At 41.0% G+C, this 25,675-nt stretch overlaps 1 protein-coding gene across 4 annotated transcripts in view; it reads left to right on the forward strand.

Annotated features, from left to right (window-relative positions):
• The first annotated feature begins 16,789 nt into the window (after window positions 1-16,789).
• AIG1 (androgen induced 1) overlaps window positions 16,790-25,675 on the forward strand; it is a 272,202-nt gene continuing 263,316 nt past the window's right edge. The window contains exons 1-2 of one of the 4 annotated variants that reach the window (XM_070796290.1): window positions 16,796-17,026; window positions 17,149-17,541. In XM_070796290.1, the coding sequence (XP_070652391.1) occupies window positions 16,886-17,026; window positions 17,149-17,151 (144 nt within the window). In that variant the 5' untranslated portion in view covers window positions 16,796-16,885 and the 3' untranslated portion in view covers window positions 17,152-17,541. Of the gene's footprint in view, window positions 17,027-17,148; window positions 17,542-25,675 lie in introns of those variants that run through there. The other 3 variants (XM_070796289.1, XM_019967525.2, XM_019967524.2) reach the window with 3 other exon arrangements.

Raw genomic sequence — 25,675 nt, forward strand, 5'->3', positions numbered from 1 at the left:
TATTTTTGGGGGCTCCAAAATCACTGCAGATGGTGATTGCAGACATGAAATTAAAACACACATACTCCTTGGAAGGAAAGTTATGACCAACCTAGACAGTATATTAAAAAGCAGAGACGTTACTTTGCCAACAAAGGTCCATCTAGTCAAGGCTATGGTTTTTCCAGTAGTCATGTATGGATGTGAGAATTGGACTATAAAGAAAACTGAGTGCCAAAGAATTGATGCTTTTGAAATATGATGTTGGAGAAGACTCTTGAGAGTCCCTTGGACTACAAGGAGAACCAACCAGTCCATCCTAAAGGAGATCAGTCCTGGATGTTCATTGGAAGGACTGATGTTGAAGCTGAAACTCCAATACTTGGCCACCTGATATGAAGAGTTGACTCATTTGAAAAGACCCTGATGCTGGGAAAGATTGAGGGCAGGAGGAGAAGGGGACAACAGAGGATGAGATGGTTGGATGGCATCACTGACTCAATGGATATGAGTTTGAGTAAACTCTGGGAGTTGGTGATGGACAGGGAGGCCTGGCGTGCTGCAGTTCATGGGGTTGCAAAGAGTCGGATGTGACTGAGTGACTGAACTGAACTGAATTGTGTTAACACAATTTAACACAAAAAACTGAGTTTCCCCTTTTTGCTGAGTTGTTCAGTCAAAAGAAAATTTCCTTTGGACAGTGTGAAAAATGGCTTACAGTGGGCCAAGGCAGGCAGTGAGGAGCCTGGCATGACAGAGGGGCCCATTCTTTCCACTGGGAAAGCTGACCAGCATCTAAGACTTATATCCTTGGGTTTAAGCTCATGGGTGCTTACTCAGACAGAATTGAGTACATTACCATATCAGGAGCCATGGGGACCTCCTCACAATCGTTAGTTTCATTTAGGGAGCCCTTGGCTTATGTGTTACAGGCCAGGTCTGAGAGTGGAGATCCATGACACAACACCCGTGTCTCAGTGAAAGTGGGGAGTCCCACCTGCAGGGGAGTCAGGTGTCGTGGGGGTGCTGGGCTTCAGGAACAAGATGCCAACATCTGGTAGAGCATCTGCCTGGAAGGAAACAGGTTACTCATTTTCTGCAAGTCCCCAGGTAGATCATTGAACAAAGGTCTTGAACTGGATTAAAGCAGAAGCCGTTGGGCTACAGTTGTTTAGGATCAGAGGCACCTAGCCAGAGTGGGTAGGGGTACAAGACCACCTTTGAAGAACATGGCACCCAAGGGAGACTGTGACTAGGGCATGTATGCAGAAGTAAAAATTCAGCTGGAGACACTACACCAGATTGAATAAATGCCAAAGTGTCTTGGTCTCAGCAAATCAGATGCTGGAACAGAGCACCATGGAGAGCTTTAGGGCTGATCTGGTACCTCATCAGGAGCTGATTGTATGGGGTTAATTTGATGATGATGGGATTTTAGGAGAAGGCTTCTTTCTGATGGACCAGAGCAGATTAATTGTCACCTGACATAGGGCTGGAGTTGCTCTACAAAATGGGAAGGCAAGAGGCCAGCTGTGGGGAACCAGGAAACACAGGAGGTTCAAATCTACAGATGTGACTAAACATAACGTGGCAACCTGAACGGGATCTTGGGACCAAAAAAGATCCTTGGGTAAAAATGAAGACAAGCTGAATATTCATTGGAAGGACTGATACTGAAGCTGAAGCTCCAATCTTTTGGCCACCTGATGCAAAGAGCCGACTCACTGGAAAAGACTCTGATGCTGGGAAAGATTGAAGGCAGGAGGAGAAGGGGACCACAGAAGATGAGATGGTTGGATGGCATCACCAACTCAATGGACACGAGTTTGAGTAAACTTTGGGAAATAGTGAAAGACAGGGAAGCCTGGTGTGCTGCAGACCATGGGGTCGAAAAGAGTTGGACATGACTTGGCAACCTAACAACAACAATCTGAATAATTTATGGACTTAAGTTAATTATAATGTATCAATAGTACATATTTGTTACAAAAGTGTGGAGGTCAACCATAAAAGAACCTGGGTCCAGGGTATCTAGCAAACTTTGTACTGTCTTTGAACCTTCTCTTTAAATCCGAAACAATTAAAAAATAAAAAAGTTTCACTTAAAAAAATCAGGCTTCTCATCATTTTCCTCTTCTTTTGTCTCTTTTTCTTGTAAACATTTTTCCTGTTCAGTGAGAAAACAGCATTTCTAATTAATTTGATTGGGATGTTTTTGTTATTTTACAACTCAAAATATCTTCCCAGTAATATGATATTCATGTACATATTTTGTGTATTTCATATACAAAAGCTAGCCAATTTGCCTACATACTACTTTGTGTATCATTTTAAGAACAAACATACGGTGACTTCAAGTGTAATAATTCATTTGAAAAAATACTTTGGAAGAAACACATTTTAAGAACAGTATCGTTGAAAAACAGAATCAACATCTGTCAACAAAGATGAATTTTTAGATTAAAACTTGAAATCTTTCTAAATTTACTTCTTCACCTCTTTCCTTCTTTCCTTCATCTCTCACTTTCCTTTTTCTTTCCCCCTCTCCCTCCTTCTGTTCCTTCTTTCTCTCATGCCTAGTTTATTTTTCATTTTAATAGGCTTGAAATCCTTATTTAGATAAGTCTTCTTTGGATCTCTCCGTGTTCTAACATTATTCAGCAACTCCCTGTGAATTAGGATATATATATATACCCTAAAGTATTTTGTTAAAATCTTCAATTATATTTGATAACTATAAACATCTAGTTCAATCTCATCTTTTGATTAAAAACTTGAGGTTTAGGGTTTGGAGAGGTTGGCCAAGCTGAGCTATGTAATTCCACAGATTAATAAGTAGCGGTGTGTGTCAGCAGCTCAGTCATGTCCAACTCTTTGCAGCCCCATGGACTAGCTCACCAGGCTCTTCTGTCCATGGGATTCTCTAGGCAAGAATACAGAAGTTGATAGCCATTCCTTTCTCCAGGGGATCTTCCCGGCCCAGAGATTGAACCCAGGTCTTCTGCATTGCAAGCAGATTCTTTACCATCTGAGTCACTAGGGAAACCCAATAAGTAGCAGAACTGGGCCTAAGTCCATCAATCTACCTTCCAGTCAAATGCACGTGTTACTGCACAGTATTGCCTTCACTCTATAAAAATTACTTTGTTTGCAGAGCACTCTTGAAATTTCCCTCCCTGTAAGAGAAGGACAAGCCTGGGCCATGAACTATTTGCCTGGACTTTGTCATCTATCGTTCCAGCAGGATGCTGTGAATCCATTTACAGCCTAAATTTATTATCTCTCTAAAAGGAAACGCTGAGAAAAATTCATGATTCTCTTACTTAGATGAAACTATCAGCTACTTAATAATTAATAAAATTAACTTACAACCATATGGATTTCCCTCTTATCTAAACCTTTCTTACAAGTACAAATATGGGCTGAAATGTTAATAGTATGAAGAGTGGTGTTGCATTTTAAATTGTCTTGCCAAAGAGTTATCTCAATGTAAAGTAGATGAAAGTTATTAGCCTTGAAGGTGATGCTGTAAAGATATATAGTTACTTGTTCAGAAAGGCACACTCATTTATATATTCTGGGCTGTTCTCTATTTTGTAGTTGGGGTCTATTTGCTGTAAGCTTGTCTGAGGGAATTTCTGCTTCTGTAACAAATGGTCTGTGTTCAAGAAGAGCTACCCGAGTTAATTTCTAATATTCTCTTTATTTCCTACAAGTCAATGTCCTGCTTCATGAAAGATATGTTTTCATGTCCTCAGGGCACTTCTGCCCAAATAGCAGTTGCCTCAGGTGGTTTTACCTGAGAGTGATTGCTATCTTCCTACTTGGCTTTCAGTGATGGTGCATGGAACGATGGACGAGTATTTAGAGCCGTTTAAAAGAATGGCTGGATAGGTCAGATTATTGGTTCAGCAGGTGTGGGTTTCTGGTTTTGTTGATGGGAGACCCTACCCTGCTATAGTGCTGGAGTTTGGTTTAGGGCTAGGTGACTCTCTGGCGCCACACACTGGTGTCCTGCTCACAGGCAAATCCCTTCGGACTCTCCATCAGTAAGTGCCGCAGATCATACCCAGAGACGTTGGAAAAGGTAAGGTAAACACTTTTGCAAAATCAATCTGATTCCAGAGGTTTAGGACTAGTATAAGTAATTTTCCTCCAAAATTTCTTCCCTTCAGGTATTTACAGCTAAAGCACAAATTTAGCTTTGCGTTCCCATTTGTACCATAGATTCCTTAATTTTCATGTTTTTTTTCTATTCTATTTTCTAATTAAAAATAACATGAGTGAGTGAGTGCTTAGTCACTCAGTTGTGTCTGACTCTTTGCCACCCCATGGACTGTAGCCCACCAGGCTCCTCTGTCCATGGGATTTCAAGGCAAGAATACTAGAGGGGGTTGCCATTCCCTTCCCAAGGGGATCTTCCCCATCAAGGGATTGAACCCGTATCTCATGCATTGCAGGCAGATTCTTTACTGTTTGCATCACCAGGGAAGCCTCAAATAATATAGGTATCATAATCATTTAAAATGAAGAAAATAGTGAAAATCTCTACCCTACCCTTAGAAAAAACTACTAATGGCATATATCCTTCCAGCTTTTTAACTGTTTATGCTACCAAAAATACATCATATTGTGTGTGACTTGTACTTACTTTTTAACTTATCAATACACATTGGGCATCCTTCTATACAATACACATTGAATCATCCCATTCTTTTCAATTGCTGCATAGTATTCTATTTTGTTATGTGAAGTTATCTCATAACTTATTTAACCACTCCCTCAACGACGTATATATAGATTATATTTTTGCTGGAGGTAACAGCATTATTCGTTTACCTGTGATTACTTTGGACAATATTTCTGCAGGATAAATTCCTAGAAGAGAAATTACTAAGGTGAAATATAGCTTTCCATTTATACTTCAATTATAAATTGAAATTTATAATTTCAATTTATACTTATCTACACAGCAGATGGTGACTGCAGGCATGAAATTAAAAGACACTTACTCCTTGGAAGAAAAGCTATGGCAAACTTAGATTGCATATTAAAAAGCAGAGACATTACTTTGCCAACAAAGGTCCATATAGTCAAAGCTATGGTTTTCCAGTAGTTATGTATGGATGTGAGAGTTGGACCATAAAGAAGGCTGAGTGCCAAAGAATTGATCATTTTGAACTGTGGTGCTGGAGAAGACTCTGGAGAGTCCCTTGGACTGCAAGGAGAACAAACTAGTCAATCCTAAAGGAAATCAATCCTGAATATTCATTGGAAGAACTGATGCTGAAGATCCAATATTTTGGCCACCTGATGCAAAAAGCCAACACATTAGAAAAGACCCTCATGCTGGGAAAGATTGAAGGCAGGAGGAGAAGGGGACAACAGAGGACAAGATGGTTGGATGGTATCACAAACTCAATGGACGTGAGTTTGAGCAAGCTCCAGGAGATGGTGAAGGACAGGGAAACCTGGTGTGCTTCAGTCTATGGGGTCGCAAAGGATTGGACATGACTGATCAACTGAACAACAAATTAAGAATGTATGAAAACGTTTATTTTCTTATGGTCATACCTAATACTGTAAGTTTTTAATCCTTTTCATTCTTTGCTGGCCTAATTGAAATTTACTCTTAGAAATGAGCATGGGTAGCTTTTTTTAAAATGTTCAGTCATCATCTGAGTTCTTTTTTTAAAAAATAATTTTATTTTTGTCTGTGCTGGGTCTTCCTTGCTGCACTTGGGCATTCTCTAGTTGTAGCAAGCAGAGGCTACTCCCTCGTTGTGGGTGCATGGGCTTCTCACTGTGCTGGCTTTTCTTGCTGCAGAGCTGAGCTCTAGGGCATGCAGAGTTCAGTAGTTACGGCACATGGGTTCAGTAGTTGCAGTTCCTGGGATCTAGAGCACAGACTCAGCAGTTGTTGTGCATGGGCTTAGTCACTCTGCTGTATTTATTTATTTGGCTAATATTTATTGTATACCAGGTCTTAGTTGCATCAAGTGGGATCTTCCCAGACCAGGGATTGAACCCATGTCCTCTGCACTGGCAGGCAGATTCTTTACCACTGAGCCACCAGGGAAGCCCCATCTGAGTTCGTGTATTTTATGTTCATATTTTTTGAATATTTTCCATAGTGGTGTTTTCCTTTATCTCATGGATTTGTGACTGTTATATTTCCCTCTTTTGTCATTTGTCTTTTATCTTTGTTTATATAGTCCTTTCTGTTCATCTTTTTCTTTATGGTTTCTATCATGATGTTATTTAGAAAGGTGTTCCTCACATAAAAATTATTTTCTCCTTGGACATTTATTACTTTTGTAATACGTTCTAATAAACTACAGGTCTAGACTTCATTAATCCTTTGTGTATTTTTCTTGGCTCTTTTAATTTACTTATTCTTTTCCAAATGAAATTTAAAAATAATATTTCAGTGTTCTGAAAATGCTACATTTAGTTTTCAATTGCAGTTGCAGTAACTTTAGTAAAATTTTTCACCTTATACTCTTTCCCCAATATGGTTATGTTTATTCTTTATTTTTGTCTGCTTTTTGTATTTCATTAAAGCCTTGTGTCTTTTTTATTGAATTTATTTCCAAGTATGTTTATTAGTGTTATTAAGAAGTCTTCTTTCTCAGTCCATTTTCTAACTTGTTATTAATTTTTGGTATATTTCTCTTGAATTGACTGTTTTCCTGTTCTTACTTTCTGTTGCTACTAATGCATCAAATAATTTTCTTGGTTTTGCTCCAAGGAGGTTATATAATTTTTGTTAACTGATGGTACAGTTTCACCTAATATGCTTACCTCATTTCTTTTTCTTATATTCTTTCATTGGTTAAAAGTTCCAAAATATTGTTGGCCAATGGTGGTGTTATCAGAAAGATTAATTTATGATTTCAATGTAATTATTTTTGATATTTAATTACTATCATATTTGTTCTGGATTTCTGAAAAATACTCCTTATCGAATTAAGAAGGCTTGTTTCTTTCATAGCTCACTAAGAATTTTAATCAGAAACAATGTCGAGGGACTTCCCTGGTACAGTGGCTAAGACTGCATGCTCCCAACGCAAGGGGGACTGGATTCAACTCCTAGTCAGGGAACTAGATCCCACTTGATGCAACTAAGACCTGGTATACAATAAATAAATATTAGCCAAATAAATAAATTATAAACCAAATAAATAAATATTAAAAAAAGAAAGAATGTTGAGATTTTGGACTTGTCCTTTTAGCATCTAGCAGCCATGAAATTAAAAGACGCTTACTCCTTGGAAGGAAAGTTATGACCAACCTAGATAGCATATTCAAAAGCAGAGACATTACTTTGTCAACAAAGGTTCGTCTAGTCAAGGCTATGGTTTTTCCTGTGGTCATGTATGGATGTGAGAGTTGGATTGTGAAGAAGGCTGAGCACCGAAGAATTGATGGTTTTGAACTGTGGTGTTGGAGAAGACTCGTGAGAGTCCCTTGGACTGCAAGGAGATCCAACCAGTCCATTCTGAAGGAGATCAGCCCTGGGATTTCTTTGGAAGGAATGATGCTAAAGGTGAAACTCCAGTATTTTGGCCACCTCATGCGAAGAGTTGACTCATTGGAAAAGACTCTGATGCTGAGAGGGATTGGGGGCAGGAGGAGAAGGGGACGACAGAGGATGAGATGGCTGGATGGCATCACTTACTCGATGGACATGAGTCTGAGTGAACTCCAGGAGTTGGTGATGGACAAGGAGGCCTGGCGTGCTGCGATTCATGGGGTCGCAAAGAGTCGGACACGACTGAGCGACTGATCTGATCTGATCTGATCTGAACATTAAATTTACATATTTTCAACACTGGATATATGACATAATATATGTGTCAAGCCCATATCAAACTAGACAACACAAAAAGTGATTCCTAGTGACTTCTTTCACTTTCCACTTTCATGCATTGGAGAAGGAAATGGCAACCCACTCCAGTGTTCTTGCCTGGAGAATCCCAGGGACGGAGAAGCCTGGTAGGCTGCAGTCCATGGGGTTGCACAGAGTCGGACACGACTGAAGCAACTTAGCAGCAGCAGCAGCAGTGTAGCTGTGGACTTTTATTAGTAATAATGATCAATTGTAACAAATATACCAAGCTAATGCAAGATATTAGTAATAGGAGAAACTGTGGTAGAAGAGAGAATATATGAGAATTCTCTGTTTCCTGCTCCATTTTTCTGTAAACCTGAAACTGCTCTAAGAAATAAAATCTATTCAGTTAAACAAAAGAAAAAGAAAAAAAAATTACACTAAAAAAGTCATTTAACCCTCCTCAGCCTCAGTTCCCTCGTCTATGAAATAAGGGGCGTAGACTAGTCGATCTCTACCTTTTCCTCTGAATAGAAGATTCCATCATTCTGACTGTCTGTATAAAGATGTCTGTCTACCACTACACATATGTTTTCTTTCCGTTTCACTGAGATATAATTGACATGTAGCACTGTGTAAGTTTAGGATGTACAGTGCCATAATTTGATTTACATACATCACAAAATGATTATCATAGTAAGTTTAGTGAACATCCATCATCTCATAAAGATACAAAAATAAAGAATTGGAGAAAAAAATTTTGTCTTCTAATGAGAACTCTTAGAGTTTACTCTTTTCACAACTTTCATGTATAACATACAGCAATATTAATTATGTTTATCATGTTGTATAGCATATCCTCAGTGATTATTCCTTTTATTACTGGAGATTTCTACTTTTGGACCACCTTCATTCAATTTCCCTCCCCCAAACCCCCACCTCTGCTAACCATAAATCTGACCTCTTTTGCTATAAATGAGTTTGTTTTTGAAGAATAATTGACCTACAACCCTATGTTGGTTCCTATCTCACAACACAGTGGTTCAACATTTCTATACATTTCAAACTGATCACCATAATGTCTAGTTATGATGTCTAATTATGACATCATACAAAGATATTACATAATTATTGACTATATTTCCCAGTGTACATTTCATGTCTGTGCCCAATTTATTTGATAACCAGAAGTTTGTACTTCTTAATCTCTCTAACCTATTTCTTTCCTCCCCCTGACCTCACTCCTGTCTGGCAATCATCTCTTTGTTTGCTGTATCTATAACTATTTCTGTTTTGTTATACTTGTTCACTTGATTTGTTTTTTCTTTAGATTCTACATATAATATCATATGATATTTGTCTTTGTCTGATTTACTTGGCTTAGTATGATAATCTCCAGGTCCATCCACGTTGTCACAGATGGAAAAGTTTTATTCTTTATTCTTTTCTATTGCTGAGTAGTATTCTATCCTCTTTATCCATTCATCTTTTGATGGATACTTAGGTTGCTTCCGGGAGAAGGCAATGGCACCCCACTCCAGTACTCTTGCCTTGAAAATCCCATGGACGGAGGAGCCTGGTAGGTTGCAGTCCATGGGGTCGCTAAGAGTTGGACACGACTGAGCGACTTCACTTTCACTTTTCACTTTCATGCATTGGAGATGGAGATGGCAACCCACTCCAGTGTTCTTGCCTGGAGAATCCCAGGGATGGGAGAGCCTGGTGGGCTGCCGTCTGTGGGGTCCCACAGAGTTGGACATGACTGAAGCGACTTAGCAGCAGCAGCAGCAGCAGCAGTTTCTGTTTTCTTCAGATAAATACTCAGCAGTGCAGTTGCTGGATCATATGGTAATTCTTTTTTTCTTTTTGAGGAATCTTTATACTATTTTCCACAGTGTATATTTTCCAATACATATTAAGGTGGGAGAAAAGAGTATGTGGAAAAAGATAATCTGTCAGTTTAAGTAAAAGGTAAAGGAATATCATTATGCAGTTCTGAAAAATAAAAGAAACAATATAATTATTGGATGAATCTGGTGATGAAATGTAGTTTATAGGAAAGGGATAATGGAGAAATGCATTCATTTAAATAAAACATCTCAAGTTTTTAAAGGATAACTTCAAATGACTCAGGTGCCATGAAATGATAACTAAAAGACTGTCAGTAATGGAACCTATGAAAAATATTAAAAAATGATTTGTGGCTCAGGAAATTCTTACCTAAAAATTTCTCATCATCATGAATCAGACAATAATGTCCACAGAGATGCTGAGATACAGATGTTGTTTCTGCCTTATATGATATGTCTCCATCAGATGTTAGTGTGGGTGGAGCAGGCAGGTGCCTGTGAGGGGTGGTGGGAACTGTAACACGAGAAAACACAACCCAAAGCACATGGTTCATCCGAACCAGAAGAGGAATCACACCCGGGTCTGAGGTGCACCGACCGACAGCATCGGTGTGTTGTGATTAAAAACCCCAAACACCTGTTTTTATTTCCCAGCTCTGCCATTCCTTGGTTGTGTGACTTTGGGCAGTTTACCTAATTTTCTCTATGTCTCCATTTCCTTTTATGTAAAATGCAGATAATAATAGTAACCCTTCTCAGTGAGGGTAAGAAGAGTTAATGTTTACAAAGTTCTTAGATCAGAGCCTGGCCCACAGTAAGTGTTATGTGTTTATTAAATAAAAAATAGATGCATTAGAACCCTGGTCTCCTTAGTGCTAGCCTACTATCCTATGACTCAGCACTTTTTGAAGCCTGCCAGGAAATCACAAGTATCTCCTGGTATCACCATTTAGCTGCATGTAACAGAACACTTTGCTACGTTGCTTTAAACAAATACAGGGAGTTATTTTTCTCCCATCACAAGAAGTCTGGAAGGAGGCCACAGCTGGCATAGGTTCAGCAGGTTAAATATGTCAGGGCAAAGAGCTCTGAGATTCTCTGCTTCTTTTCTTTGAGCTTACCAAGTGGTTACTGAAGCTTTAATCATCCTATATACAGTGAAACAGGAAAAATAGGGATGGCGGTGGTAGGGGCTGTACTATTGCAGCATTTCTCAAAAGTCCTTTCAGCAGATTCCATAGAATCATGGCTTGGTCCAGATACATCATTGCATTCCCAGATGAATTTCCAAACACCCTTTTGGGTGTGTTCTTCTGTGTTCAGAGTCCAGCTGTCAGTGAAGTAAGTAATTCACCAGCTTTTTCTGACAAATGAAATTTTTTTATTAAAGTGTTTTTTTGATGTGGACCATTTTTAAAAGTATTTTCTTGAATTTATTACAATATTGCTTCTGTTTTATGTTTTGGCTTTTTGGCCCCAGGGCATGTGGAATCATAGCTCTCCAACCAGGGATAGAACCCACACCCACTGCTGAAGTCTTAACCACACCCCTGGTGAAGTCTTAACCGCGGGACTGCAAGGGAAGTCCGGACACATGAAGTTTTGAGAGGAAGGCAAAGTGGATGCTCAGCTCCTGGGATGGGAGATGACGTGTCCAAACTAGCCTGGGTTCCAGTGTGTCTGCTTGGCTACCAGTCTTCCCTTGGGACAAGGGAAGCTGGGGTTCTCTCTGCTCTCAACTGGCCAGTTTCACAGATAATTTAAACTGGCTTCTGGCACTTGGCAGGACTGCTTGACACTGCCACGTCTCATGGTAAATCATATGTTTCCTGAAAACAAAATGAAAACAAAATTGTTTAATTTTGTCTAACTCCTCTTTAGTGTTGGATGTTTGTTACACTAGGTTCTAAAATGAACTTTTAACTAGCTCTGAGGATAACTAACACACAGGGCTAGTGAATGGACTGCAGACATTTAACTGCCCTTAACTATGGGGAAAAGTTCCTTAATATGGTAAGAAGAATGATCAATCCCACCATCCCGGCATTCAACATTTCTGTGATACTGCCTTCCTGCAGACGCTACCAGCTTGCCCAATGTCTTACCTTCTATGGACAAAGAGTTTGGGACCCAAGTTTATAGTTTAATTAGCTGTTTCACATAATTTCAAACTGCTGAGAAATACATTTTCCATCTTACAAAAGACAGACAGTGTTCTTTGGCAACTACGCCCCCTTCAAGTTGCTTACTTCCACCTGAAGGGCATCTCAAAGCAATCCCTTATGAGGGTAATGGTGGTTGTTTTGGAGGCTCATAGGCTGCCCCATCAGGAAAAGATGCCTTTTAGTTTAATGTGAAAGTGCTCCCTAGTTGGCAAAATATTTGCAAATATAGGCATTATTAGTGAATTTTTGCCAGAGATGGGCCTTGAGAGATGAGTAGAAATTTGAGAGATGGAGAAAATGACATGAATCATTAGTGCTTAAGGGGCATGGAAGAGCAAATGTTGAGTTTTGGGGGGGGTGTTCCTATGATAACAAAATACATAATTATTTTAAAAGGTGCAGTAACAGAAGTTGAAACATTGTGTTAAGGTCAGATAAATGGAAGACACTGAACACCAAATCAAGAGAGTCGGTTGGTTGTAGGCCACGGGGAGCCACTGACTATTTCTGAGGCAAGGAATGACATAATTGAAGATATCGTTCCAAGAAGATAATTCTAGTGGCCGTGATAAGGGGTACTGAAGGTGCAAGGATGGTGGTAGGAAGAGCAGTCACAGAGCTTATGCACTAAGGCAACAGCAGTAAAAATAAAAACAAAGGCTTAGAATTGAGAAATGTGGCAGATAATGGATTCCTGTAATTTGACTACTGGTTGGATGTTGGAAGGGAGAGGAACCATTAGTGGTCTCCCAATATGTCTGTTTTCTCCTTATATTAGTGTTCTGGAGGTGTCATTGACAAAGTACCGCAAACTTGATGGCTTAAAACAGTTAACAAATTTACTGTCTCAGAGTCTGGAGGCTAGAAATGGAGGTGTCGTCAGGGCTGGTTCCTTCTGAGATCTGTGGGCAGAATTGGTTCTGAGCCTCTCCCACTTTCTGGCGACAGTCTGCAGTCCCTGGTATTCCCTGGCTTGTCACGACTCCAATCTCTGCCTCCATCTTCCGGTGGCATTCTCTCTGTCTCTGTCTCCTTATAAGGACACCATGTTGGATTAAGGATCCACTAGGATGATGTCACCTTAACTAATGACATCTGCAATGACTCTGTTTCCAAAGAAGGCCACTTTCCAAGGTCCAGGAGATTAGAGCTTTCACATATTTTCTTGGAGGACGTATTTCAACCTGTAACATTCTCCCACCCCTTCCTTACAAATGGAGCCCTGATGTGCGGCCTGGCCCAGATGGAGGCTGCCTTTCTGGGTGGAGAATTGTGTATCTCCTTTCATCAGGCGTCCAACCCAAGCAAGTTGCTGCAGCCATTCCTGACCTTGAGACCAGATCAGCAGTTCTAATCTCACCTGACCGACAAGGGGAGGCTGACAGCTGCCATGGAGGATAAGCGGGGGCCACTCAGGGGCAGGAAAGCAAGGAAGGGCTGAGTGAGGGGCAGGGCTCCAGGGCAAGCCAAGCCCAGCTGGGATGAAGACAAGGTTTCAACTCACCATCTTTTCTTTTTAAACAGTGTTTTTCATTTGTGAATTTTAAAAAATCTGTGTAAAAAATTTTTTTTAATAGTTATAAAAAGGCCCATACTGGAGGCTGCTTTTCCGAGCTTTTGGCCATATGGAAGTGCCCTGGCCAGTGACATGAAGGCAGAAGTGTGATGTGGGAGCTTCTGTAAACATCCTTTAACAGACAGCGTGCATATGTCCTTTTGACCTGACTTTGTGTTTTCCTTCATCCTACTTCAAGGAATAGGGATGCCAAAGTAATCTCAACCCTTACAGAGGAGGAGGCAGATGGGGTATGATTCTAAGGCAGGCTTGAGAGAGGTCTTTGGATATCCTGGGTAAGGTGTGAACACGGCCTTCTTTCAAGGTCCCAACCTGCAGCTACCTCCAGCTGAGTGACCCTAGCAAACGGTCACCACACCAGTGTGGTGATGGTGGTGGTGTTCTGGCTGACTTAACTTTTAAAAATTTGAATTAAAATGCACCCACATAGGCCATTTACTCATTTTTCATAGATCCAATTTTACCCTATTATCTTATATCTAGCTTTACTTATATATATGCCTGGTCTCTGAATGATTTGGGTTTAAGACCTCTGAAATATTTTAAAAATATCTGTTGAACATTTATTTAGACTAGAGGCTGAAGACTATTGGGGGAAAAAGACCCCTTGGTGACGGAGGTCTTCCTCTTCTCTACTGCCCAGAGCAAGAGATTTCGAGTTCCAAACTCCTGTATATGGTCCACTCAGCAAAACAAAAGCTCTGCAATTACCCTGACACCCACTGGGGAGAGGCAATTTAGCAATGACTTACTGTCATTCTAAAATGCATTTAGAAGGTTCTTTTACCATTCATTCACCCATCCATCGAAGCAGTTTATATGAACGTTTCTTCTAACACCACACTGTTTCCTCTGCGAGAACAATTCTGGTAAGTGAATTACCTTCAATGTGCCACACTTCCAGGGATATTTTGGCACCATTAAGAGACTGTGGGCTTCCCTGGTGACTCAGTGGTAAAGAATCTGCCTGCAATGAAGGAGATGTGGGTTCCATCCCTGAGTTGGGAAGGTCCCCTGGAGAAGGAAGTGACAATCCACTCTAATATTCTTGCCTGGAGAATTCCATGGACAGAGGAGCCTGGCGGGCTACAGGCCATAGGGTCACAAAAGAGTTGGATACGACTCAGCAACTAAACAACAGCAAAGAGACTGGCACCCCCAGGCCATCTGGTTCTTCTAACCCAGTACACTGGTGATGCTTCCAGACAGTGGGGACATTGCAGAGGGGGCAGTTTTTGAGAAGGAAATAACGAACACAGGTAGAATGTGAATCACCACTGAGCCATCCGCATGGATTGTTGACAGCAGGAGAATGACATCTTCTTACATGATGAAGAGGGACTGGGAAGGTGGATGTGCTTCGAGATGTGCTGGTCTGAATACATTCACATCGAGAGCATTTCTGGCAAGATGAGTAGCTTTGGCAAATCTACCGACAGATCTCAGGGAGTGAGGGGGTGCTTCAGATCTGCGTGAGATTTAGCCAGTGACTTGCACCTAATCTCAACACTACACTTTCTGAAGCTTTTCAGTGACTCCCTTTGATGTTCAGAAATCTCATAACTTAGTAGAGCTCTCTATAGCAAATAGAGTCCATTTTTAAACCTGAAAATAACTGTTTCCATCAGCTACATCAGCACAGCTGCTAGTTGCTGCTGTTCTTTTGGCCTGTAAGTAACAACCATTCCTGGTTAATAGCAAAAAAACAGTCTGGCTGATGAAAGGCACTGGCACTATATTTCATATCTAAAGCAATTTTTAAAAAAATCTGTAATGAGCATCAATTATTGGGAAAAAGAGTGATTTTTACCTGCTTCTTAATCTTCCCAATTGCCCTCTAGAGCAAAAGAGCTCTCCTTGGAAACTCAGTCCATAATAAACACATGTATGTGAACAAATATACACATTATTTTGCCAAAGGGTGATTTCTTTGGTTTTTGAGCTACAAATAATCCCTGAAAAGTGGCTTTCTCAACTAAATATGCAGTCATTACAGTGTATTTATAGTGATTAAAAATCTTTATTAGGGACTTACTTAGATTTTCAATAGATCTGCTTTTTAATTTTGCAATTTTATGACCATGGAGCATGGACACACAATTTTTTAAAAATGCACCCAACTTCTACATGAAGATAAAATCAGGCTTTGTCAATAATGAATAGTTTTATGCTAGTAGAATCTTCTTGGAATTATCTTGATTTGCGGGACACTATAATTTCTATTAGCATAATTATAAGGCCAATTAGAAAATATATACTGGGTTTCTCAATTTTGGTTAAGAGCTCGGTTGGAAAAATTCAGGAAAACATTCATGAGTTGCTGCTTCACCTCCAGCACTCTGCTCACCCTGCCCCGATTCCACATTCTCTGACTCAGAGACTATTTGCAGAGGACACCTGTTTTAAATGTACCAACAGGAAATACCTATGTTGTCTTTTCATAATCTGATGCTGCATCTGGTTAGCTGAAATGTGACGCTGCCCACGGACTGAAGCAACTTCAGTGTGACAGCATTTACTGGAAGGCGGAGGGAATCCAGTTTATATTTATTTTCCTTCTATTAAGACCTGGCATTGTAGCATAAGAAAAAATAAATAAGGAAAAGGGCAAAACCAGTTTAACTCTCAAAAGATGAGTATTCAATTACATACAGGAATTTTACATCCAGACTCAGTATGATTTGCCCTTCATGCATAAAACTGTTGTCTGACAATGCTTGCTTTATAATATTTTATTTATAAACTTTTTGTCCAGTCTGTCTTGTTATATATTGACAGGATGTTTATTAATATACACCTTCAGTGGAAAACTGCAGGGCAGTCTGCCCACCGGAATAGAATTAACAAGGGAATTTCACAATTATTAACGGTAGTCTTAACACTAAAATTCCAACTGGGTCCAAACGCAAGCAAGTCACAGGGGGCGGGTGGGATGCGAGGTGGGCGAGGGTTTACACCCCACGTGCACGCCTCCGACGGTGCCACTCGGCCAGCAAGTCCCCGAGCCGGACCGTTGGTCCACACTGGAGTCCCCTCCTTCCGAGCGGGTTTCCAGGTTCCGAGGCCCGGCCCCGCGGCCACCCAGCCCGGGCCGCGCTCCGTCTTCACCCGGCAGACGCCGCGGGCCGCGGTTCCCGGAGCCCCATGCGCGCTCCCCGAGCCCCGGCCGCCCTCGGAGGCCGCCCACCCGCTCCCGGGACTCCGAAGGGGGTGTCCCCGGCCAGGTCTCCAGGGCTGGCGAAGGCAGCAGCAGAATGACGGAGATGACGAAAGAGCTGACGCCACGCCGCCCACCCGGCCGCCGCCGGAGCCCGCACACGCCGCCCCGCCCGCGAGGTCGCCCGCGCGCTCGCGCTCGCGCCGGTCCCGCGGGGCGCGCCCCGCCTCCTCCCGCCCCGCCCCGCCCCGCCCCGCCCGGGGTTCCCACGGCGCCCGCCCGCGCCCGGCGCCGTCCTCCCCGCCGCCCAGGCCTTTGGCGAACATGGCGCTTGTCCCCTGCCAGGTGCTGCGGGTGGCCATCCTGCTGTCCTACTGCTCTATCCTGTGCAACTACAAGGCCATCGAAATGCCCTCGCATCAGACCTACGGAGGGAGCTGGAAATTCCTGACGTTCATTGATCTGGTAAGGCCGCCCCCCTCCCCTACCCCTGCCTCCCCGCACCCGGAACCGGCGTGTGTTTGTGGGTGCGCCGGCATCTGCGCGCGTGCCGCCGGCATCCAGCCGCGTCCTCCCTTCTTCCCCAGTGACTGCGTCTCACAGGCCCCGCAGCCCCCGCAGCAGTACCTTCGGAAGCACCCAGCGTTACCTGGTAGCTGGGGCACAAGTGCAGATGGGTCGAAGCCAGGTGGTGGGCTCTTTGGAGGGGAACACACACCTGCTTCTAAGAGGTGCCTTGGGAAGATTCTCCTCTTAGCAAATGGATCGGACGACCTTGATCAGGAGCGGCCTGAGACCCATTCGACCCCCAAGATGCTTTCCAGAGCACCCACCGTGGGATCAATTTGCAGCAGCTGGAAGATACTGGGTATCTTCGAATGACTTGGAGCTTCCTCTGAAAGGACCAGAGTTGTCCTCACAAAGAAGAGAAAGCTCCTCAGAAAGAAGAGAAATCGCCTAATAAAGTTGTCTTCCTTTTATCTGTTTTTTTTTTTTTTTTTTTGCCCCTTGTCACTAATTTACTTCCAAACTTTGTCCTCAGAAACATTAGAAGAGAAAGATTTTCCAAATGTATTCTCAGTGTGACGCTACACTTCTCCCTATCTTACCGTGTAAAAGTTCACAGTAGTTTGCATACGCAACTCCTCTGTTGGCACAACATCATGGCCTTTGAAGTTGTAGTTTGTTCCCTTTTTTACCGACAGCTTACCACTTCTGGCACTAAAAGGGCCAGAGAATCAGCCTGAGCAGAAGACTCAATAAGGACATGGGGTGGAACCTAGGAACTTCAAGGTGATAGGTAACTAAGACGAGCTCAAACACACACTAAAAGATGGTCAAGTACCAACAGAGAAAACAGAAGCGAGAAGTTCTAGGGACTAGAGAAAATGTAGAACCCAGTAAATCAGTCGCCAGAACTACCGCTACACGAGGTTCGCTGCACAAACGAGATTGTAATCTCTTATTGTTGACCCTTCATTTTGATGAAGAGAACTTGATACCTGTTTTGAGATACTTCCAAAAGCTGAGGATCCTTCAAAGAAACGCAGTTAGCGGGAGTTTTGTGTAGAAATACCATTTTAAATCTGTATCTTGTTAGATATGTTCTGAGAGGAATTTAAGTCATTTTTTTCTCAGCACTCTCTAAACTGGGCACAAAGATTGCCCAGGACATGGTGTTTCAGGGGTTTCAATATTCAGTTCCTCAACTTCCAGCTCTTTTTTGAAACTGATCTGCCTCTGAACGTGGCTATTACCTGCCAGTTCTCCTTTCTTCTGCCCCATTCATCCAAGGCCCAAGCACGTGACAAGGCTCTGTGTTGTATTTATCTGTTCCTTTTAGCTTTCAGAAGATGGACTGGTGTTACTAGAACTATCTTCATATTTGCTTGAAAAACGAAGTCAGGCTTGTCTTGACAAAAAGTCGTCTTGGGTTGATTAGCTCATCCACGGGCCCTACCTTTTCTAATCTTCCATAGACTCAGTGAAACCTGCAGTCCTGAGGTTCTAATAAATATGGACCAGAGCATTAGAAATCATGTCCCCTTTCAACTGTGCAAACTTAAGTTATTTAGATGTTTGAACATTTAGATGTTATTTAAAAATATGTGCATAGATTTTCAGAATTCTTTTTTACTGGCTATATGAAGAAAATCTGTTGGATCACTACCTTATCCTGTTCTTGATCTCCCTTAGAGTTGGCCCAAGGAACTGCATTGAGTTGATACACTGATGAAAACCCCACCAGAACCATAGGAGCTGTGAACAGTTCTCAGAAGTATTAGATGTACTTTTGAGGGCATAGGAGAGAGGATCAGCAGGTGAGAGGGGTACATATTGAGAGTATCATTAACCCGTGCAAGAGATGACACCTTCTCACACTGGCATGGCTTACTGTGTGTTACAGAAGAAGACTCACAAGAAACAATATATCTCTCATAACCTTTGTGTGACATCACACTTTAGTAGAGCCCATCTGACTCTGCTTAAACTGTCATACAGTTTGTATTTTAGCATTTGGCGATTGGACCTGCCTGTTTTAAATAATGATAATCAACACAAACATGCTTTTGTCTATCAGAATTCAGGCCATGGATTCAAATTTGAAACTTTTACTTTGTTTCACGTTTAGATTCAGTTTGCATAGGGCCTTCAGCCAACCGTTCAAACTCTATCTCTGTGGCTTTGGATTGAAATATAATAAATCCTTAGTCGAGAGTTCCTGTGAGAAAGTACAGTCTAGAATATATTCAAAGAAACACTCATGCAAAGTGTTATTCTTTTTGTTATTAGAGATTTAGAGTCTTTGGCGCTTACGCATTGTACAGCTGTTTAAACAACCATCCTGTCAATCCCTAGTAATGGCATGAAAAGATTAGGCTACTATAATTTACTCATTTAATTTCTCATTTTTTTGTGTGTTTAAGAAAATAATAAACACTATTACTTCAGTGCTTTGGACATTTTTAATGGTTCTAAACCCATTAGAGCAATTCTGAAAGAAGATTTAGTTTCTTAAAACTTCAAGGAAAAGGCCCTTTTTGTAGGCAGCTTAGATCACAGAGAATCAAGACATTTATCCTGGTGGTTACACCTGATTCTGTGATCGGTGGCATCAGTTTACCAAAATGTAGCTCAGAAATTTCAGGCAACATGGATCCAGGAGAATATGGTTATGCAGCAATGGCCATTCCAGCCATATCTGTATCTTTCTTTGAGTATGAGAGTCATCCCAATAGAATCAGAGCTCATGGCTAAAAACTGAAATGCAAATTATTGCTATCAGTAATCTTATCCTATTATTGTTATTCCCTAAGAGCTTCATTTCCTAGAATCAAAGAACAGTGAGAGAACTGAACGTGCATCAGGAAAATTCAAGTTAGTAAATGGAAATGGAACACTTGGCATGACAGGCAGAATAATAGACCACCCCCCCCTCCAAAAAAAAAAGTCTGCATCCTGATCCCTGAAGCCTGTAAGTATGTGAGGTTACATGGCAAAGAAATTAAGATTGCTAATCAACTGACCTTCAAAGAAGGAGGTTTATCTACAGTTTATTGCAGTTTATCTACGTTACTGCAAGGTTTCTTAAAAGTGAAGGGACGCAGAAGAGACTAATGAGTCGAAGGAAGATGTGACAGTGGAAGAAAGTCACAGAGAGATACAACATTGCTGGCTTTGAAGGTGAAGGAAGGAGCCAAGAGCCAAGGAATGTGGGAGGTGTCTACAGGCTGTAAAGGGCAAGGAAATAACCCCTCTCCCAGAGACTCCAGAAGAAACACAGCTCTGCTGACACCCTGATTTTAGTCCTGTGAAACCCATTTTGTACTTCTGACCTCCAGAACCATAAAATAATAAATCAGCATTTAAGCCACTAAACTTATGGTAATTTGTTGCAGCAGCAATAGAAAGCTTGTACACTTGGCTCTAAAGCCTGTGACCTAAAAAAAAGCCTTAAATGTTATTGTACTTATGCAAGAAGATAGTGACTTAGTTCTTTATGTATATTAGACAATTGGTTAATTTTAGTTTTAACCAAAATACAGGTTTTTCCCTTCTGCATCTGTGAAACTGTGCTGGGGAGACATACATGTGACAACGGGCAATGTAAGAATCTATAAAAGTGGAATAGCTTCAGAAAAACTAGCCCTTTTCTTTACTGTGAAGTATTTTAGAAATTATCATCGTGCAGCATGCCATGCCAGGAGGAATACTCTTAACTGGAAATAAACTGGAAAGAAAAAAATATTGAACTGACTACTGTTCAGATATTTTCGTAACCAGTATTACAGCTGATGAATTTTCTTCAAATGATGTAGATTCATTCACTTATTCACTAATCAAGTAATTTCCCAAGTTATATAATAATTGACCCTCAACATGATAGAAATGAAGAATCAGAATCAAACCAACATAAATAAAAGAAAAAAGAAGCCGGATGTTGAAGCCTAAGAGTAGTACTGGAATACAGTGGGGGTTTAGTAAACATTTGAATAGACGGAATCTTTCCATGTGTTCAGTAAGTATTCTTTCCTTGTGTGTCCTCCTATAACCATTCAAAATACTGTGGATTTTTGGAAATATATCAATCAGAATTTTACTGAGCTCTATGTGATAGAATGTTTAAACCATGAATGAGAATCAACTTCTTTGAAAAACATGAACTGGACATTTGTTATAAAAAATTATTATAGACTTTGGATTTAAGACGCTTTGATTTTTAAAAATTGAAACAGAAATGTGATGATCTGGTCCCATTTGCTCTAGTTCGTGGTTCTCAGCGTTCTGAGGGTTATCATGTCCTGTGTGTGTGCATGCTCAGTTGTGTCCAACTCTTTGTGACCCCGTGGACTAAGAATACTGGAGTGGGTTTGCCATTTCCTACTCCAGGGGATCTACCGGACCTAGGGATCAAACCCATACCTCCTGCATCTGTTGCAGTGGCAGGGGGATTCTTTCTCACTGAACCACCTGGGAAGCCCTGTCATGTCTTAGGGCTCCATTATATTCATCATTTCTCCTGCACTGACTTTCCATTCATGCACAGGCAGAATGTTGGTGAAGCCCTACCTCCTCAAAGTGTGGTCTGAGGACCAGAAGTGATCTTACCTGGGAGCCTCCTAGAAATGTGGAACCTCTGGCTCTGCCCCAGACTTTCTGAAGAAGCATTTACTTGTTAATAAGATTATTCTGTGATTCTTTTGCACATTCCAGTTTGAAAAATACTGCTCTGGGCCACACTGTTTCTGTTTTGTCATTTACTATGGAATAGCTTGTAGACAACAGCCTTCATACATTAATTCTGCCTACTGTATTTAAAACATTTAAGCATACTTCAAATATATTTAATTATGTCACTTTTATTGTCACATGGTTCAAACGATGTGAAAAAAAATGACAACTTTAAGAGAAAGAGAAAACTATGTATTTGGCACCAAAGGTAGGCTGTTTGTTGCAACTGAGAAACAAATTTGGCTAATCTTCAGGGAAACCAGGTGAAAAAGAATACACATTTGACTGCATTGTCTCTTCTGTTGGAATAAAGGAAGTGTAAAAATTTATCAGGAAAAATACAATTCTTTCCAGACAACTGACTTTGCAAGGTTCTTTATCACTCAGCTAGTCATAAATGACCTTGGGTAGCATAGCAGATAATGCCTTTGATTATTTTCTAGCAGATTATCTATGGAAATATTCTTATAGTTTTTTTTTTTATTATGATTTTATGAAAGCCAAAGGCATGGTCTTCTGTTTTGACTGGGTGAAGGCATTTTTGCAGAGGTTTAAGGTAATACAATCTGGATACTTATTTTTGTTATCTAAATCTGTTTTGCAAAAGAATTTAAGAAAACCACAGAGGGAGCAGGATAAATAAGAGCTCAGATGTGGAAAAGCTTGGGGTGTTCAAAGAACAGGAAATGGTCAAGTATACCTGGAGGACACATTTTTTTCTTTTAGACATGCTAAGAATTTTTGACCTTTAAAAATATTTAAAAGGGAGAATAAACAGCATAAGTATACTAAAGGATGCATTTGAGTTTGTCTTACATTTTCTTATATACTTGTAAGAAAATATTCTTGACTCTAGTCCATGGCTTAATTTCAAATAGGAAATAAAATATCTTGAGAGGAGAGTCTATATACCATTATGTAACGATGATATTTAGCTTTGCCAGTCAAAACCACATAATGCCATGTGAAGGCCAGTAGTTCATTGAGTAGTCTGAACAAAATTAGTCAGGTTTGTTTTGTTCAATATTATACAAAGAGGGTGAAACTGCAATTTTTTTTTTCAGTGCAATCAGACTTGACCCTAAATGCATATAAACTTCAAGGATTAAATAATGCTTTTTCCTAACCTGGGAGAAGAATTTTGAGTAGGATACTTTGCACAGAGTTCTCTTCCTTCTCTTTGAAAGTGTTTCTTTTGGATCAAACATAAAATAGGGGCCTGGATTTGTCAGAGTTGGGGAAATAGTTGATGATATAATCACTCATTCCCTTTCTTAGTTGCAAATGTTATTGAAATTACAGAGTCATCTGACCATGCTGAGGTCACTTCTTTTCCCATCTCTGCCATTCCGCGTATCTGGTATAACATTTAGCAAAATTGGTAGCTGCTCTTGAGGCTTTCATTTGTTTCTCTGTGTTCCCCTGAAATGTCACATGTTTCTGTGGAAGTGTGAACAATAGTACAGTTTTCCATATTGAATCAGATATCCTTGTGATCCAAGCACACTTGGAAAAAATCTTACTGCTTAGGATTCCATAACAACATAGCTTGCTTTGTGTCTAGCAGTCTGTGGCTAGACAGTTAAAGGGCCCCTGTCTCCTCTGCCTGGTAGTCCTGCCAGAGGACAGTGAGTACAGGGCTCTCTCTATGCACACGAGAAGACCCCTGGAGCAGATCCATCATGGAGGGCAGCAAGGTATGGGATGTTGCTTTGGTAGGCTGGATCAAATAGGCTGATGGAGAATCATCAGAGAAATTTCTGGAATTCACCAGGTGGCAAGAATACTGTAATTTTGAATCTTGAGCAAATGGCATGTGTTCAAGACAATGCTTTAGAAGCATGAAATTCTAAAAAGTTGTTAAGATAATGGTTTAGCCCCTTCGTGTTGACTTTATGTTTAGACCTGTCAGGATGTGTTACAACTTAACACTTTAATTTCAGATCAACACATAGCATTCCAGAAAATTTGTACAATTCTGTTGCATAGAATTCCATAGCCTGCGTGCATGCTCAGTCATGTCCAACTCTTTGTGACCCCATGGACTGTAGCCCACCAGGCTCCTCTGTCTATGGGATTATCCCAGCAAGAATACTGTTGTGGGTTTCCATTTCCTCTTCTAGGGAATCTTCCCAACCCAGAGGTCGAACCCGTATCTCCTGTGGCTCCTTCCTTGGCAGGTGGATTCTTTATCATTGAGCCACCTGGGAATCACGTAGCCACCACCACAATCACTTAAAAATATTAGAATATTTTCCTGTGATATCCCCTTATAGTCAAACCCTCCCCCTGAATCTTAATAACCACAAGTTTGTTTTCTGTCCTTATAGTTTTTATTTTTCTAGAAATACATATAAATAAAGCATATGGTATATAGCCTTTGAATCTGGCTCTTTTCATTTAGCATAATGCATTTCAGATTCTTTCACGTTGCTGTGTGTATCCACAGTTTGTTCCATTTTAATGCTGAGTAGTATTTCATGGCATTGATATATTGCTTTGTTGATTCACTGCTAAACTGAAGTGCATTTGGCTTTTTTTCTAGTTTGGAGTGATTGTAAGAAAAGCAGCTATAAATATTTGCACAAGTTTTGTATGAACATGAGTTTTCATTTTTTCTGGGAGTGGAATCACTTGGTTATATAGAATTATATGTTTAGCCTGATAAGAAACCACCAAACTGTTTTCCAGAGTGGTTATGTCATGTTGCACTGCCTTCAGCAATTTATGAGAGTTCCAGTTGCTCTGTGTCCTCGTCTGTGGGCATTGTCAAGTGTCTTCTACTTTAGCTGTTCTAATTGGTGTACAGTGATATCTCATTGTGGTCTTAAATTGCATCTCCCTCATGACTAATGATGGTGAAGGCAATGGCACCCCACTCCAGTACTCTTGCCTGGAAAATCCCATGGACGGAGGAGCCTGGTAGGCTGCAGTCCATGGGGTCTCAAAGAGTCGGACACAGCTGAGCGACTTCACTTTCACTTTTCACTTGCATGCATTGGAGAAGGAAATGGCAACCCACTCCAGTGTTCTTGCCTGGAGAATCCCAGGGATGGGGGATCCTGGTGGGCTGCTGTCTGTGGGGTCGCACAGAGTCGGACACGACTGAAGTGACTTAGCAGCAGCAGCATGACTAATGATGTTAAGCCTCTTTTCTTGTACATCCTTATCATATATATATCTTCTTTCCAGGTACTTGTTCAAATCTTTTGCCCATTTTAATAAAAGATTGTTTTATTATTGTTAAGCTTAGAGAGTTTTTGTGTAGGCTAAATAGAAGTTCTTTGTCAAATATGTGATTTGCAAACATTTTCTTGCTATCTGGGGCTATCTTTACATTTTGTTAGTAGAGGCAGTCCCCGATTTACATTGGTTCAACTTTATAGTTTTTTGATGGTATGAAAGCGTTACACATTCAATGAAAGCTACTCAGTGGTGGTGTCCAACTCTTTGTGACCCCATGGACTATACAGTCCATGGAATTCTCCAGGCCAGAATACAGGAGTGGGTAGCTGTTCCATTCTCCAGGGGATCTTCCCACCCCAGGGATCGAACCCAGGTCTCCCGCGTTGTTGGCCGATTCTTTACCAGTTGAGCTGCAAAGTCCTCATTTTACTTATAAGTGAGCAGTTATGAATGATCAAGGGCTCAGACTCTCCTCTAGCAGCTTCCTTTGCTTAGGCAGAAGGGAAAAAGGGAAAGGAACACTCTCATACAGAGGTGGATGTCACCAGAGTGAACCCCGCCATTCTAGATGTGAAGCCACTTGGAAATACAAGCAAGCCCGAGGGGCTCAGAGAGTTGGTTGGGACAGGACGCAGGTAGTTAACATCTAGGAGCAGAGTCAGGAAACCAGCATTCACATCCTGTCTACACTGTGCA

This window comes from Bos indicus, chromosome 9, assembly GCF_029378745.1.
Source record: "Bos indicus isolate NIAB-ARS_2022 breed Sahiwal x Tharparkar chromosome 9, NIAB-ARS_B.indTharparkar_mat_pri_1.0, whole genome shotgun sequence".
Lineage (NCBI taxonomy): Eukaryota > Metazoa > Chordata > Mammalia > Artiodactyla > Bovidae > Bos > Bos indicus.